This window comes from Scyliorhinus torazame, chromosome 23 (genome assembly GCF_047496885.1).
Source record: "Scyliorhinus torazame isolate Kashiwa2021f chromosome 23, sScyTor2.1, whole genome shotgun sequence".
Taxonomy (NCBI): domain Eukaryota; kingdom Metazoa; phylum Chordata; class Chondrichthyes; order Carcharhiniformes; family Scyliorhinidae; genus Scyliorhinus; species Scyliorhinus torazame.
The window spans coordinates 83693740-83709639 of NC_092729.1; the positions used below are offsets into that span (position 1 = coordinate 83693740).

At 51.9% G+C, this 15900-nt stretch overlaps 1 protein-coding gene across 3 annotated transcripts in view; it reads left to right on the plus strand.

The window, feature by feature from the left end:
• The window catches only part of LOC140399647 (carbonic anhydrase-related protein 10-like), a 125978-nt gene extending 110334 nt beyond the window's left edge, over nucleotides 1-15644 (plus strand). For all 3 annotated transcript variants that reach the window (XM_072489188.1, XM_072489187.1, XM_072489189.1), the window contains 2 exons: nucleotides 9674-9851; nucleotides 14096-15644. In XM_072489188.1, coding sequence (XP_072345289.1) covers nucleotides 9674-9851; nucleotides 14096-14118 — 201 coding nt within the window. In that variant the 3' untranslated portion in view covers nucleotides 14119-15644. The remainder of the gene's footprint in view (nucleotides 1-9673; nucleotides 9852-14095) is intronic.
• Nucleotides 15645-15900: the final 256 nt, after the last annotated feature.

The following is a 15900-nucleotide window of genomic DNA, read 5'->3' on the forward strand; positions in this document are numbered from 1 at the left end:
GAATCGACGCGTTCCAAATGGGGGAAATGTTGGCGATGGGAGATGGGAGTCAATGAGGAGAAGGTTAACGGGGAGATTGAATCGAGACGTTCCAAATGGGGGAAGGGTTTGTGATGGGAGACGGGAGTCAATGAGGAGAAGGTTAAGGGGGAGATTGAATCGAGACGTTCCAAATGGGGGAAGGGTTTGCGATGGGAGATGGGAGTCAATGAGGAGAAGGTTAAGGGGGGATTGAATCGAGGCGTTCCAAATGGGGGAAGGGTTTGCGATGGGAGTCAATGAGGAGAAGGTTAAGGGGGAGATTGAATTGAGAAGTTCCAAATGGGGGAAGGGTTTGCGATGGGAGGCAATGAGGAGAAGGTTAAGGGGGAGATTGAATCGAAGGCGTTCCGAATGTGGGCATGGTTTGCGATGGGAGATGGGAGTCAATGAGGAGAAGATTAAGGGGGAGATTGAATCGAAGGCGTTCCGAATGGGGGAAGGTTTTGCGATGGGAGTCAATGAGGAGAAGGTTAAGGGGGAGATTGAATCGCGGCGTTACCAATGGGGGAATGGTTTGCGATGGGAGATGGGAGTCAATGAGGAGAAGGTTAAGGGGGAGATTGAATCGAGGCGTTCCCAATGGGGGAAGGGTTTGCGATGTGCGATGGGAGTCAATGAGGAGAAGGTTAAGAGGGAGGTTGAATCGACGCGTTCCAAATGGGGTAAGTGTTGGCGATGGGAGATGGGAGTCAATGAGGAGAAGGTTAAGGGGGAGATTGAATCGGGACGTTCCAAATGGGTGAAGGGTTTGCGATGGGAGATGGGAGGCAATGAGGAGAAGGTTCGGGGGGATTGAATCGAGGCGTTCCAAATGGGGGAAGGGTTTGCGATGGGAGATGGGAGTCAATGAGGAGAAGGTTAAGGGGGAGATTGAATCGAGACGTTCCAAATGGGGGAAGGGTTTGCGATGGGAGATGGGGGTCAATGAGGAGAAGGTTAAGGGGGAGATTGAATCGAGACGTTCCAAATGGCGGAAGGGTTTGCGATGGGAGTCAATGAGGAGAATGTTAAGGGGGAGATTGAATCGAGGCGTTCCAAATGGGGGAAGGGTTTGCGATGGGAGTCAATGAGGAGAAGGTTAAGGGGGAGATTGAATCGAGGACTTCCCAATGGGGGAAGGGTTTGCGATGGGAGACGGGAGTCAATGAGGAGAAGGTTAAGGGGGAGATTGAATTGAGAAGTTCCAAATGGTGGAAGGGTTTGCGATGGGAGACGGTAGTCAATGAGGAGAAGGTTAAGGGGGAGATTGAATTGAGAAGTTCCGAATGGGGGAAGGGTTTGCGATGGGAGTCCATGAGGAGAAGGTTAAGGGGGACATTGAATTGAGGCGTTCCAAATGGGGGAAGGGTTTGCAATGGGAGATGGTAGTCAATGAGGAGAAGGTTAAGGGGGAGATTGAATCGAGACATTCCAAATGGGGGAAGGGTTTGTGATGGGAGTCAATGAGGAGCAGGTTACGGGGAGATTGAATCGAGGCGTTCCCAATGGGGGATGGGTTTGTGATGGGAGATGGGAGTCAATGAGGAGAAGGTTTAGGGGGAGATTGAATCGAAGGCGTTCCGAATGGGGGAAGGGTTTGCGATGGGAGTCAATGAGGAGAAGGTTAAGGAGGAGATTGAATCGCGACGTTCCCAATGGGGGACGGGTTTGCGATGGGAGTCAATGAGGAGAAGGTTAAGGGGGAGATTGAATCGAGACGTTCCCAATGGGGGAAGGGTTTGCGATGAGAGACGGGAGTCAATGAGGAGAAGGTTAAGGGGGAGATTGAATCGAGGTGTTCCAAATTGGGGAAGGGTTTGCGATGGGAGTCAATGAGGAGCAGGTTAAGGGGAGATTGAATCGAGGCGTTCCCAATGGGGGAAGGGTTTGTGATGGGAGATGGGAGTCAATGTGGAGAAGGTTAAGGGGGAGATTGAATAGAAGGCGTTCCCAATGGGGGAAGGGTTTGCGATGGGAGATGGGAGTCAATGAGGGGAAGGTTAAGGGGGAGATTGAATCGAGACGTTCCAAATGGGGGAAGGGTTTGCGATGGGATTCAATGAGGAGAAGGTTAAGGGGGAGATTGAATCGAGGCGTTCCAAATGGGGGAAGGGTTTGCGATGGGATTCAATGAGGAGAAGGTTAAGGGGGAGATTGAATCGAGACGTTCCAAATGGGGGAAGGGTTTGCGATGGGAGATGGGAGTCAATGAGGAGAAGGTTAAGGGGGAGATTGAATCGAGATGTTCCCAATGGGGGTAGGGTTTGCGATGGGAGATGGGAGTCAATGAGGAGAAGGTTAAGGGGGAGATTGAATTGAGACATTCCCAATGGGGGAAGGGTTTGCGATGGGAGATGGGAGTCAATGAGGAGAAGGTTAAGGGGAGATTGAATCGAGATGTTCCCAATGGGGGAAGGGTTAGCGGTGGGAGATGGGAGTCAATGAAGAGAAGGTTAAGGGGGAGATTGAATCGAGACGTTCCAAATGGGGGAAGGGTTTGGGATGGGAGTCAATGAGGAGAAGGTTAAGGGAGAGATTGAATCGAGACGTTCCAAATGGGGGAAGGGTTTGCGATGGGAGTCAATGAGGAGAACGTTAAGGGGGAGATTGAATCGAAGGCGTTCCGAATGGGGGAAGGGTTTGCGATGGGAGTCAATGAGGAGCAGGTTAAGGGGAGATTGAATCGAGGCGTTCCCAATGGGGGAAGGGTTTGTGATGGGAGATGGGAGTCAATGAGGAGAACGTTAAGGGGGAGATTGAATCGAAGGCGTTCCGAATGGGGGAAGGGTTTGCGATGGGAGTCAATGAGGAGCAGGTTAAGGGGAGATTGAATCGAGGCGTTCCCAATGGGGGAAGGGTTTGTGATGGGAGATGGGAGTCAATGAGGAGAACGTTAAGGGGGAGATTGAATCGAAGGCGTTCTGAATGGGGGAAGGGTTTGCGATGGGAGTCAATGAGGAGAAGGTTAAGGGGGAGATTGAATCGAAGGCGTTCCGAATGGGGGAAGGGTTTGCAATGGGAGTCAATGAGGAGAAGGTTAAGGGGGAGATTGAATCGAGACGTTCCCAATGAGGGTAGGGTTTGCGATGGGGGATGGGAGTCAATGAGGAGAAGGTTAAGGGGGAGATTGAATCGCGGCGTTCCCAATGGGGGAAGGGTTTGCGATGGGAGATGGGAGTCAATGAGGTGAAGGTTAAGGGGGAGATTGAATCGAGACGTTCCAAATGGGGGAATGGTTTGCGATGGGAGACGGGAGTCAATGAGGAGAAGGTTAAGGGGGAGATTGAATCGAGACGTTCCAAATGGGGTAAGGGTTTGCGTTGGGAGATGGGAGTCAATGAGTAGAAGGTTAAGGGGGAGATTGAATCGAGACGTTCCCAATGGGGGAAGGGTTTGCGATGGGAGATGGGAGTCAATGAGGAGAAGGTTAAGGGGGAGATTGAATCGAGACGTTCCCAATGGGGGAAGGGTTTGCGATGTGAGATGGGAGTCAATGAGGAGAAGGTTAAGGGGGAGATTGAATCGCGACGTTCCCAATGGGGGAAGGGTTTGCGATGGGATATGGGAATCAATGAGGAGAAGGTTAAGGGCGAGATTGAATTGAGGCGTTCCAAATGGGGGAAGGGTTTGCGATGGGAGTCAATGAGGACAAGGTTAAGGGGGAGATTGAATTGAGACGTTCCAAATGGGGGAAGGGTTTGCGATTGGAGATGGGAGTCAATGAGGAGAAGGTTAAGGGGGAGATTGAATCGAGACGTTCCAATTGGGGGAAGGGTTTGCGATGGGAGAAGGGAGTCAATGAGGAGAAGGTTAAGGGGGAGATTGAATCGAGACGTTCCAAATGGGGGAAGGATTAGTGATGGGAGATGGGAGTCAATGAGGAGAAGGTTAAGGTGGAGATTGAATCGAGAAGTTCCAAATGGGGGAAGGGTTTGCGATGGGAGATGGGAGTCAATGAGGAGAAGGTTAAGGGGGAGATTGAATCGCGACGTTCCAAATGGGGGAAGGGTTTGCAATGGCAGACGGGAGTCGATGAGGAGAAGGTTAAGGGGGAGATTGAATCGAGACGTTCCAAATGGGGGAAGGGTTTGTGATGGGAGATGGGAGTCAATGAGGAGAAGGTTAAGGGGGAGATTGAATCGAGACGTTCCAAATGGGGGAAGGGTTTGCGATGGGAGACGGGAGTCGATGAGGAGAAGGTTAAGGGGGAGATTGAATCGAGACGTTCCAAATGGGGGAAGGGTTTGCGATGTGAGTCAATGAGGAGAAGATTAAGGGGGAGATTGAATCGAGGACGTTCCAAATCGGGGAAGGGTTTGCGATGGGAGATGGGAGTCAATGAGGAGAAGGTTAAGGGGGAGATTGAATCGAGGCGTTCCCAATGGGGGAAGGGTTTGCGATGGGCGATGGGAGTCAATGAGGAGAAGGTTAAGGCGGAGATTGAATCGACGCGTTCCAAATGGGGGAAGTGTTGGCGATGGGAGATGGGAGTCAATGAGGAGAAGGTTAACGGGGAGATTGAATCGAGACGTTCGAAATGGGGGAAGGGTTTGCGATGGGAGATGGGAGTCAATGAGGAGAAGGTTAAGGGGGAGATTGAATCGAGGCGTTCCCAATGGGGGAAGGGTTTGCGATGGGCGATGGGAGTCAATGAGGAGAAGGTTAAGGGGGAGATTGAATCGACGCGTTCCAAATGGGGGAAGTGTTGGCGATGGGAGATGGGAGTCAATGAGGAGAAGGTTAACGGGGAGATTGAATCGAGACGTTCGAAATGGGGGAAGGGTTTGCGATGGGAGATGGGAGTCAATGAGGAGAAGGTAAAGGGGGAGATTGAATCGAGACGTTCCAAATGGGGGAAGGGTTTGCGATGGGAGATGGGAGTCAATGAGGGTAAGGTTAAGGGGGGATTGAATCGAGGCGTTCCAAATGGGGGAAGGGTTTGCGATGGGAGTCAATGAGGAGAAGGTTAAGGGGGAGATTGAATCGAAGGCGTTCCGAATGTGGGCATGGTTTGCGATGGGAGATGGGAGTCAATGAGGAGAAGATTAAGGGGGAGATTGAATCGAAGGCGTTCCGAATGGGGGAAGGTTTTGCGATGGGAGTCAATGAGGAGAAGGTTAAGGGGGAGATTGAATCGCGGCGTTACCAATGGGGGAATGGTTTGCGATGGGAGATGGGAGTCAATGAGGAGAAGGTTAAGGGGGAGATTGAATCGAGGCGTTCCCAATGGGGGAAGGGTTTGCGATGTGCGATGGGAGTCAATGAGGAGAAGGTTAAGGGGGAGATTGAATCGAGACGTTCCCAATGAGGGTAGGGTTTGCGATGGGGGATGGGAGTCAATGAGGAGAAGGTTAAGGGGGAGATTGAATCGCGGCGTTCCCAATGGGGGAAGGGTTTGCGATGGGAGATGGGAGTCAATGAGGTGAAGGTTAAGGGGGAGATTGAATCGAGACGTTCCAAATGGGGGAATGGTTTGCGATGGGAGACGGGAGTCAATGAGGAGAAGGTTAAGGGGGAGATTGAATCGAGACGTTCCAAATGGGGGAAGGGTTTGCGTTGGGAGATGGGAGTCAATGAGTAGAAGGTTAAGGGGGAGATTGAATCGAGACGTTCCCAATGGGGGAAGGGTTTGCGATGGGAGATGGGAGTCAATGAGGAGAAGGTTAAGGGGGAGATTGAATCGAGACGTTCCCAATGGGGGAAGGGTTTGCGATGTGAGATGGGAGTCAATGAGGAGAAGGTTAAGGGGGAGATTGAATCGCGACGTTCCCAATGGGGGAAGGGTTTGCGATGGGATATGGGAATCAATGAGGAGAAGGTTAAGGGCGAGATTGAATTGAGGCGTTCCAAATGGGGGAAGGGTTTGCGATGGGAGTCAATGAGGACAAGGTTAAGGGGGAGATTGAATTGAGACGTTCCAAATGGGGGAAGGGTTTGCGATTGGAGATGGGAGTCAATGAGGAGAAGGTTAAGGGGGAGATTGAATCGAGACGTTCCAATTGGGGGAAGGGTTTGCGATGGGAGAAGGGAGTCAATGAGGAGAAGGTTAAGGGGGAGATTGAATCGAGACGTTCCAAATGGGGGAAGGATTAGTGATGGGAGTCAATGAGGAGAAGGTTAAGGTGGAGATTGAATCGAGAAGTTCCAAATGGGGGAAGGGTTTGCAATGGCAGACGGGAGTCGATGAGGAGAAGGTTAAGGGGGAGATTGAATCGAGACGTTCCAAATGGGGGAAGGGTTTGTGATGGGAGATGGGAGTCAATGAGGAGAAGGTTAAGGGGGAGATTGAATCGAGACGTTCCAAATGGGGGAAGGGTTTGCGATGGGAGACGGGAGTCGATGAGGAGAAGGTTAAGGGGGAGATTGAATCGAGACGTTCCAAATGGGGGAAGGGTTTGCGATGGGAGTCAATGAGGAGAAGGTTAAGGGGGAGATTGAATCGAGGACGTTCCAAATCGGGGAAGGGTTTGCGATGGGAGTCAATGAGGAGAAGGTTAAGGGGGAGATTGAATCGAGGCGTTCCCAATGGGGGAAGGGTTTGCGATGGGCGATGGGAGTCAATGAGGAGAAGGTTAAGGGGGAGATTGAATCGACGCGTTCCAAATGGGGGAAGGGTTTGCGATGGGAGACGGGAGTCAATGAGGAGAAGGTTAACGGGGAGATTGAATCGAGACGTTCCAAATGGGGGAAGGGTTTGTGATGGGAGACGGGAGTCAATGAGGAGAAGGTTAAGGGGGAGATTGAATCGAGACGTTCCAAATGGGGGAAGGGTTTGCGATGGGAGATGGGAGTCAATGAGGAGAAGGTTAAGGGGGGATTGAATCGAGGCGTTCCAAATGGGGGAAGGGTTTGCGATGGGAGTCAATGAGGAGAAGGTTAAGGGGGAGATTGAATTGAGAAGTTCCAAATGGGGGAAGGGTTTGCGATGGGAGGCAATGAGGAGAAGGTTAAGGGGGAGATTGAATCGAAGGCGTTCCGAATGTGGGCATGGTTTGCGATGGGAGATGGGAGTCAATGAGGAGAAGATTAAGGGGGAGATTGAATCGAAGGCGTTCCGAATGGGGGAAGGTTTTGCGATGGGAGTCAATGAGGAGAAGGTTAAGGGGGAGATTGAATCGCGGCGTTACCAATGGGGGAATGGTTTGCGATGGGAGATGGGAGTCAATGAGGAGAAGGTTAAGGGGGAGATTGAATCGAGGCGTTCCCAATGGGGGAAGGGTTTGCGATGTGCGATGGGAGTCAATGAGGAGAAGGTTAAGAGGGAGGTTGAATCGACGCGTTCCAAATGGGGTAAGTGTTGGCGATGGGAGATGGGAGTCAATGAGGAGAAGGTTAAGGGGGAGATTGAATCGGGACGTTCCAAATGGGTGAAGGGTTTGCGATGGGAGATGGGAGGCAATGAGGAGAAGGTTCGGGGGGATTGAATCGAGGCGTTCCAAATGGGGGAAGGGTTTGCGATGGGAGATGGGAGTCAATGAGGAGAAGGTTAAGGGGGAGATTGAATCGAGACGTTCCAAATGGGGGAAGGGTTTGCGATGGGAGATGGGGGTCAATGAGGAGAAGGTTAAGGGGGAGATTGAATCGAGACGTTCCAAATGGCGGAAGGGTTTGCGATGGGAGTCAATGAGGAGAATGTTAAGGGGGAGATTGAATCGAGGCGTTCCAAATGGGGGAAGGGTTTGCGATGGGAGTCAATGAGGAGAAGGTTAAGGGGGAGATTGAATCGAGGACTTCCCAATGGGGGAAGGGTTTGCGATGGGAGACGGGAGTCAATGAGGAGAAGGTTAAGGGGGAGATTGAATTGAGAAGTTCCAAATGGTGGAAGGGTTTGCGATGGGAGACGGTAGTCAATGAGGAGAAGGTTAAGGGGGAGATTGAATTGAGAAATTCCGAATGGGGGAAGGGTTTGCGATGGGAGTCCATGAGGAGAAGGTTAAGGGGGACATTGAATTGAGGCGTTCCAAATGGGGGAAGGGTTTGCAATGGGAGATGGTAGTCAATGAGGAGAAGGTTAAGGGGGAGATTGAATCGAGACATTCCAAATGGGGGAAGGGTTTGTGATGGGAGTCAATGAGGAGCAGGTTAAGGGGAGATTGAATCGAGGCGTTCCCAATGGGGGATGGGTTTGTGATGGGAGATGGGAGTCAATGAGGAGAAGGTTTAGGGGGAGATTGAATCGAAGGCGTTCCGAATGGGGGAAGGGTTTGCGATGGGAGTCAATGAGGAGAAGGTTAAGGAGGAGATTGAATCGCGACGTTCCCAATGGGGGACGGGTTTGCGATGGGAGTCAATGAGGAGAAGGTTAAGGGGGAGATTGAATCGAGACGTTCCCAATGGGGGAAGGGTTTGCGATGAGAGACGGGAGTCAATGAGGAGAAGGTTAAGGGGGAGATTGAATCGAGGTGTTCCAAATTGGGGAAGGGTTTGCGATGGGAGTCAATGAGGAGCAGGTTAAGGGGAGATTGAATCGAGGCGTTCCCAATGGGGGAAGGGTTTGTGATGGGAGATGGGAGTCAATGTGGAGAAGGTTAAGGGGGAGATTGAATAGAAGGCGTTCCCAATGGGGGAAGGGTTTGCGATGGGAGATGGGAGTCAATGAGGGGAAGGTTAAGGGGGAGATTGAATCGAGACGTTCCAAATGGGGGAAGGGTTTGCGATGGGATTCAATGAGGAGAAGGTTAAGGGGGAGATTGAATCGAGGCGTTCCAAATGGGGGAAGGGTTTGCGATGGGATTCAATGAGGAGAAGGTTAAGGGGGAGATTGAATCGAGACGTTCCAAATGGGGGAAGGGTTTGCGATGGGAGTCAATGAGGAGAAGGTTAAGGGGGAGATTGAATCGAGATGTTCCCAATGGGGGTAGGGTTTGCGATGGGAGATGGGAGTCAATGAGGAGAAGGTTAAGGGGGAGATTGAATTGAGACATTCCCAATGGGGGAAGGGTTTGCGATGGGAGATGGGAGTCAATGAGGAGAAGGTTAAGGGGAGATTGAATCGAGATGTTCCCAATGGGGGAAGGGTTAGCGGTGGGAGATGGGAGTCAATGAAGAGAAGGTTAAGGGGGAGATTGAATCGAGACGTTCCAAATGGGGGAAGGGTTTGGGATGGGAGTCAATGAGGAGAAGGTTAAGGGAGAGATTGAATCGAGACGTTCCAAATGGGGGAAGGGTTTGCGATGGGAGTCAATGAGGAGAAGGTTAAGGGGGAGATTGAATCGAGACGTTCCAAATGGGGGAAGGGTTTGGGATGGGAGACGGGAGTCGATGAGGAGAAGCTGAGTTCCCAGCGACGGCAGGGTCGGGCACGGGAGGGACACACAGATTGGGAACGCGATGGTGAAAAGAAGCAGAGGTCGGGAGTGGGGGGGGGGAGACGAGGGAACATTTATTGCCGACACAGTGAGTTGTTGTGATGGGGGAGGGGCCGCCAGAAAGGGCGGAGGTAGCAGACTCAACAGGACCCTTCGGAGAGGGGGAATGGGGTAAATCCTGGAAGGGGGAATATCGACAGGGAGATGGAGGGAGAGAGGAGAGCGAGGTGGATTAAAACGATCGTCCGTTCACAGGGCTAGCATGGGAAAGGAGGGGCAGAATGGCCACTATAGGTGTCGGAATCTGTAATTCTCTGGTAGCTGGTGTTTCTCTGAATCCACAGATGCACTCGCTGCGATTACTCAGTCAGCATGAACCCTCCGCAGTCTTTCACAGCATGAGTGACAACTACCGACTCATCCAACCCCTCAACAATCGCAGCCTCCGGACTAGCGTGGATCCCCATCGACAGGCGAGGAAATGTCCCCCCACGACCCAGCAGCCCGACATCCAGATCCAAGGTGAGGAGGCTTTACTCTGTGTCTAACCCCGTGCTGTACCTGTCCTGGGAGTGTTTGATGGGGACAGTGTAGAGGGAGCTTTACTCTGTGTCTAACCCCGTGCTGTACCTGTCCTGGGAGTGTTTGATGGGGACAGTGTAGAGGGAGCTTTACTCTGTATCTAACCCCGTGCTGTACCTGTCCTGGGAGTGTTTGATGGGGACAGTGTAGAGGGAGCTTTACTCTGTATCTAACCCCGTGCTGTACCTGTCCTGGGAGTGTTTGATGGGGACAGTGTAGAGGGAGCTTTACTCTGTATCTAACCCCGTGCTGTACCTGTCCTGGGAGTGTTTGATGGGGACAGTGTAGAGGGAGCTTTACTCTGTGTCTAACCCCGTGCTGTACCTGTCCTGGGAGTGTTTGATGGGGACAGTGTAGAGGGAGCTTTACTCTGTATCAAACCCCGTGCTGTACCTGTCCTGGGAGTGTTTGATGGGGACAGTGTAGAGGGAGCTTTACTCTGTATCTAACCCCGTGCTGTACCTGTCCTGGGAGTGTTTGATGGGGACAGTGTAGAGGGAGCTTTACTCTGTATCTAACCCCGTCCTGTATCTGTCCTGGGAGTGTTTGATGGGGACAGTGTAGAGGGAGCTTTACTCTGTATCTAACCCCGTGCTGTACCTGTCCTGGGAGTGTTTGATTGGGACAGTGTAGAGGGAGCTTTACTCTGTATCTAACCCCGTGCTGTACCTGTCCTGGGAGTGTTTGATGGGGACAGTGTAGAGGGAGCTTTACTCTGTATCTAACCCCGTGCTGTACCTGTCCTGGGATTGTTTGATGGGGACAGGGTATGGGGAGCTTTACTTTGTGTCTAACCCCGTGCTGTACCTGTCCTGGGAGTGTTTGATGGGGACAGTGTAGAGGGAGCTTTACTCTGTATCTAACCCCGTGCTGTACCTGTCCTGGGAGTGTTTGATGGGGACAGTGTAGAGGGAGCTTTACTCTGTATCTAACCCCGTGCTGTACATGTCCTGGGAATGTTTGATGGGGACAGTGTAGAGGGAGCTTTACTCTGTGTCTAACCCCGTGCTGTACCTGTCCTGGGAGTGTTTGATGGGGACAGTGTAGAGGGAGCTTTACTCTGTATCAAACCCCGTGCTGTACCTGTCCTGGGAGTGTTTGATGGGGACAGTGTAGAGGGAGCTTTACTCTGTATCTAACCCCGTGCTGTACCTGTCCTGGGAGTGTTTGATGGGGACAGTGTAGAGGGAGCTTTACTCTGTATCTAACCCCGTCCTGTATCTGTCCTGGGAGTGTTTGATGGGGACAGTGTAGAGGGAGCTTTACTCTGTATCTAACCCCGTGCTGTACCTGTCCTGGGAGTGTTTGATTGGGACAGTGTAGAGGGAGCTTTACTCTGTATCTAACCCCGTGCTGTACCTGTCCTGGGAGTGTTTGATGGGGACAGTGTAGAGGGAGCTTTACTCTGTATCTAACCCCGTGCTGTACCTGTCCTGGGATTGTTTGATGGGGACAGGGTATGGGGAGCTTTACTTTGTGTCTAACCCCGTGCTGTACCTGTCCTGGGAGTGTTTGATGGGGACAGTGTAGAGGGAGCTTTACTCTGTATCTAACCCCGTGCTGTACCTGTCCTGGGAGTGTTTGATGGGGACAGTGTAGAGGGAGCTTTACTCTGTATCTAACCCCGTGCTGTACATGTCCTGGGAATGTTTGATGGGGACAGTGTAGAGGGAGCTTCACTCTGTATGTAACTCCGTGCTGTACCTGTCCTGGGAGTGTTTGATGGGGACAGTGTCGAGGGAGCTTTACTCTGTATCTAACCCCATGCTGTACCTGTCCTGGGAGTGTTTGATGGGGACAGTGTAGAGGGAGCTTTACTCTGTATCTAACCCCGTGCTATGCCTGTCCTGGGAGTGTTTGATGGGGGCAGTGTAGAGGGAGCTTTACTCTGTATCTAACGCCGTGCTGTCCCTGTCCTGGGAGTGTTTGATGGGGACAGTATCGAGGGAGATTTACTCTGTATCTAACCCCGTGCTGTACCTGCCCTGGGAGTGTTTGATGGGGACAGTGTAGAGGGAGCTTTACTCTGTATCTAACCCCGTACTGTACCTGTCCTGGGAGTGTTTGATGGGGACAGTGTAGAGGGAGCTTTACTCTGTATCTAACCCCGTGCTGTACCTGTCCTGGGAGTGTTTGATGGGGACAGTGCAGAGGGAGCTTTACTCTGTATCTAACCCCGTGCTGTACCTGTCCTGGGAGTGTTTGATGGGGACAGTGTAGAGGGAGCTTTACTCTGTATCTAACCCCGTGCTGTACCTGTCCTGGGAGTGTTTGATGGGGACAATGTAGAGGGAGCTTTACTCTGTATCTAACCCCGTGCTGTACCTGTCCTGGGAGTGTTTGATGGGGACAGTGTAGAGGGAGCTTTACTCTGTATCTAACCCCGTGCTGTACCTGTCCTGGGAGTGTAGATAATTCAATGTTTTAGCATCAACTACGTCCTGTGGTAATGAATTCCACAGGCTCCCCACTCTCTGGGTGAAGAAATGTCTCCTTATCTCTGTCCGAAATGGTTAACCCTGAATCCTCAGGCTGTGATCCCTGGTTCTGGACACACGCATCATTGGGATCATCTTCCCCGCCTCTACCCTGTCCAGTCCTGTTAGAATTTTATAAGTCTCTACGAGATCACCCCTCATTCCTCCGAACTCCAGCGAGAACGATCCCAACCGAGTCAATCTCTCCTCGTACGACAGTCCCGCCGTGCCTGGAATCAGTCTGGTAAACCCTCGCTGCCCTCCCTCGAGAGCAAGAACATCCTTCCTCAGAGAGGGAGACCAGAACTGCCCACAATACTCCCGGTGTGGCCTCACCAAGACCCTGTACAGTTGCATCAACACATCCCTGCTTCTATACTCGAAACCTCTCGCAATGAAGGCCAACATTCCATCTCCTTCCTTCCCGTCTGCTGCCCCTACACGCTTACCTTCAACGACTGGTGCACAAGGACACCCAGGTCCCGCTGCGCACTCCCCTCCCCCAATTTAGGGCCGTTTGGATAATAGTCTGCCCTCGCGTTTTTGCGGCCAAGCGGATAAAGAACAAAGAACAAAGAAAAGTACAGCACAGGAACAGGCCCTTCGACCCTCCAAGCCCGTGCCGACCATGCTGCCCGACTAAACTACAATCTTCTACACTTCCTGGGTCCGTATCCTTCTATTCCCATCCTATTCATGTATTTGTCAAGATGCCCCTTAAACGTCACTATCGTCCCTGCTTCCACCACCTCCTCCGGCAGCGAGTTCCAGGCACCCACTACCCTCTGTGTAAAAAAACTTGCCTCGTACATCTCCTCTAAACCTTGCCCCTCTCACCTTAAACCTATGCCCCCTAGTAATTGACCCCTCTACCCCGGAGGAAAGCCTCTGACAATCCACTCTGTCTATGCCCCTCATAATTTTGTATACCTCTATCAGGTCTCCCCTCAACCTCCGTCGTTCCAGTGAGAACAAACCGAGTTTATTCAACCGCTCCTCATAGCTAATGCCCTCCATACCAGGCAACATCCTGGTAAATCTCTTCTGCACCCTCTCTAAAGCCTCCACATCCTTCTGGTAGTGTGGCGACCAGAATTGAACACTATACTCCAAGTGTGGCCTAACTAAGGTTCGATACAGCTGCAACATGACTTGCCAATTCTTATACTCAATGCCCCGGCCAATGAAGGCAAGCATGCCGTATGCCTTCTTGACTACCTTCTCCACCTGTGTTGCCCCTTTCAATGACCTGTGGACCTGTACTCCTAGATCTCTTTGACTTTCAATACTCTTGAGGGTTCTACCATTCACTGTATATTCCCTACCTGCATTAGACCTTCCAAAATGCATTACCTCACATTTGTCCGGATTAAACTCCATCTGCCATCTCTCCGCCCAAGTCTCCAGACAATCTAAATCCTGCTGTATCCTCCGACAGTCCTCATCGCTATCCGCAATTCCACCAACCTTTGTGTCGTGCTAAAATTGCTGCTCAGAGTTCGAAGAGGGTCGGTGGGGTTACGGGGCCAAGGGTGGAGGTGTGGACCTTGGGGAGGGGGGGGCTCTTCCCAAGGGCCGGGGCAGACTCGATGGGAAGAATGGCCTCCTTCTGCACGGTAAGTTCCATGATTAAATCCACTCCTGGTTGGGCTGGGGTTTTGTGATTGGTCAGGCCTCTGCTAATTGTGTTTTCTATCGATGTTTCAGCCAATCCGAAGGCTCAGGCGTGAATGTCACCAATGATCCAACCAGGAGGCACAGAATGTCAGCCAATCACAAGCTGGATGGGCAGCACGATTGAGGCTCTATGATTGGAGGGCACCGAGCCTAAATATTGATTAATGTCATCATCTATCCCCCCCTCTCGCTCTCTGTCTCTCTCTGTGTCTCTCTCTCTCTCTCTCTCTCTATCTCTCTCTCTATCTCTCTCTCTATCTCTCTCTGTCTCTCTCTCTATCTCTCTCTCTGCCTCTCTCTCTGCCTCTCTCTCTCTGGCTCTCTCTCTCTGGCTCTATCTCTCACTCTCTCTCTATCTCTCTCTCTATCTCTGTCTCTCTCTCTATCTCTGTCTCTCTCTGCCTCTCTCTCTCTCTCTCGCTCTGTCTCTCTCTCTCTCTCCCCATCTCTCACTCCCTCGCTCTGTCTCTCTCAGTCTAACTCTCCCGTTCTGTCTGTCTCTCTCTCTCTCTCTGTCCCTCACTCTCTTGCTCTCTCTCTCTGTCTCTCTCTCTGTCTCTCTCGCTCTGTCTCTCTCGCTCTGTCTCTCTCGCTCTGTCTCTCTCGCTCTGTCTCTCTCGCTCTGTCTCTCTCGCTCTGTCTCTCTCACTCTGTCTCTCTCACTCTGTCTCTCTCACTCTGTCTCTCTCACTCTGTCTCTCTCACTCTGTCTCTCTCACTCTGTCTCACTCACTCTGTCTCACTCTCCAACTCTCTCTGTCACACTCTCTCGCTCTGTGTCGCTCTCTCTCTCTCCATCTCTCACTCTCTCGCTCTGTCTCTCTCAGTCTCACTCTCTCGTTCTGTCTCTCTCTCTCCATCTCTCACTCTCTTGCTCTCTCTCTCTCTGTCTCTCTCTCTGCCTCTCTCTCCATCTCTCACTCTCTTGCTCTGTCTCTCTCTCTCTCCATCTCTCACTCTCTCGCTCTGTCTCTCTGTCTCACTCTCTCGTTCTGTCTCACTCTCTCGTTCTGTCTCACTCTCTCGTTCTGTCTCACTCTCTCTCCGGCTCTCACTCTCTTTCTCTCTCTCTGTCTCTCTCTCTCTGTCTCACTCTCTCTCCGTCTCCCACTCTCTCTCTCAATCTCTCTCCCTGTATTTTTCTCATTCTCTCTGTCTCTCTCTCTGTCTCTCTCTCTCTGTCTCTCCCCCTGTCACTCCCTATCCGTCTTTTTGGATCTATCCTCCTTTCTCTCGGGGATCTCTCTGTCTCTCTCTCTCTTTCTCTCTCTCTCTGTCTCTCTCTCTCTCTCTGTCTCTCTCTCTCTCTCTGTCTCTCTCTCTCTGTCTCTCTCTCTCTGTCTCTCTCTCTCTCCCTATCCGTCTTTTTAGATCTATCCTCCTTTCTCTCGGGGACGGTCTTGGTCATGGGGGCTCTGTGGATGTTGCTGTGGGATCCTGCTGTGCTCTGACTGGCTGCATGGTCTCTCTCATTCCGACAGTGGCTCCCCCTTCGCCGTCTGTGGAGGGGCTGCCGGGACAGAGAAATCCCAGGGAAATCCCAGCAATGTGAACATTAAAATGCATTCAACTCCCCACATTTCCTGCCTCGTCTCTTTCCCACTGACAATTAGAGCCCAGTCTGGGCTGATCGGCTACAGAAACCCTCGTCCCTGACCTCTGTCCCCTCCCTCCCTCCCTATCTCTGTGACCTCCTCCAGCCCCTACAATTCCCATCCTCCTGTTCAAATCCCTCCCTCGCCCCCCTCCCTCCCTATCTCTGTAACCTCCTCCAGCCCCGACAATTCCCATCCTCCTGTTCAAATCCCTCCCTCGCCCCCTTCCCTCCCTATCTC